This window comes from Penaeus monodon, chromosome 28 (assembly GCF_015228065.2).
Source record: "Penaeus monodon isolate SGIC_2016 chromosome 28, NSTDA_Pmon_1, whole genome shotgun sequence".
Taxonomy (NCBI): Eukaryota; Metazoa; Arthropoda; class Malacostraca; order Decapoda; family Penaeidae; genus Penaeus; species Penaeus monodon.
The window spans coordinates 8,525,632-8,526,439 of record NC_051413.1 but is presented as its reverse complement, the minus strand read 5'-3'; the positions used below and the strand labels follow the sequence as shown (position 1 = coordinate 8,526,439).

Sequence of the window (808 nt, the reverse complement as noted above, 5' to 3'; positions counted from 1 at the left end):
AGGTTACTCCACCTGGACTCTGGCAATGACAGAATGGGGGTCCAGCGTACCCCGCCTGTTCGTCATGGACCGCGTGAGGGAGGGCGTGCGCCGGCTGGCCTTGTTGTTCCATCGCCTATCGCTGCGGACAGCGCGTCCTCGTGCTGTCGGAGAGCAGAGTGAAACCGTTCGCGGGGCATTTCGCTCCTGTGCTCGCCGCTGTCTTCTCCGATAGCAATATTGAGTGGATAAACATGATGTTCTTTCACTACCTTCGGGAGGTGGAAGGGTCCGAAGATCGAGAAGGACGGTCTTCCTTGGGAGCTCGGGCTAAGAGGGACTGGCTCAAGGCCGACTCGAAGGGCCTCTGGTGGTGGGACTCGCTCCTGCCTCATGGTCTGGCCGTGAGGGCTCTGTGCGCGGAGCTGCACGCCGACAATCTCACTCTCACGTCGCAATACGGCCGCTTGCGGTGCAACGACACCAACCACGTCGGCGAAACAACACTACAAGTGAGGGCGACTACGTTGCTCAATCTTGTGTGCAACACAGCTGTCACTCTGCAAGCTGACAATGTTTGTTGCTAGTAGATGTTTAGCACACCTTACTTGCGTGTCATCGGATACGCTTTCAGAACAAACACGTCACCAAGAATCAAGGCCTCATTTCCTGATAATATAAGATCCGTAAGTTTTGTGATGTATGTCTATCCGTATATTGCATACCGCCTAAATGCTTATCTACTATGTATTCATATATTCGCCTGTATGTTTATATCAAATTATATTGAAGATATTACCTTCCCTATAAATGACATACCGTATATATT

At 51.5% G+C, this 808-nt stretch overlaps 1 protein-coding gene across 1 annotated transcript in view; it reads left to right on the top strand.

Moving 5' to 3' along the window:
- Positions 1 to 632, top strand: part of LOC119591037 — a 23,387-nt gene extending 22,755 nt beyond the window's left edge. Inside the window, 2 exon segments of the mRNA XM_037939764.1 lie at positions 3 to 130; positions 132 to 632. Coding sequence (XP_037795692.1) covers positions 3 to 130; positions 132 to 566 — 563 coding nt within the window. The 3' untranslated portion in view covers positions 567 to 632.
- Positions 633 to 808: the final 176 nt, after the last annotated feature.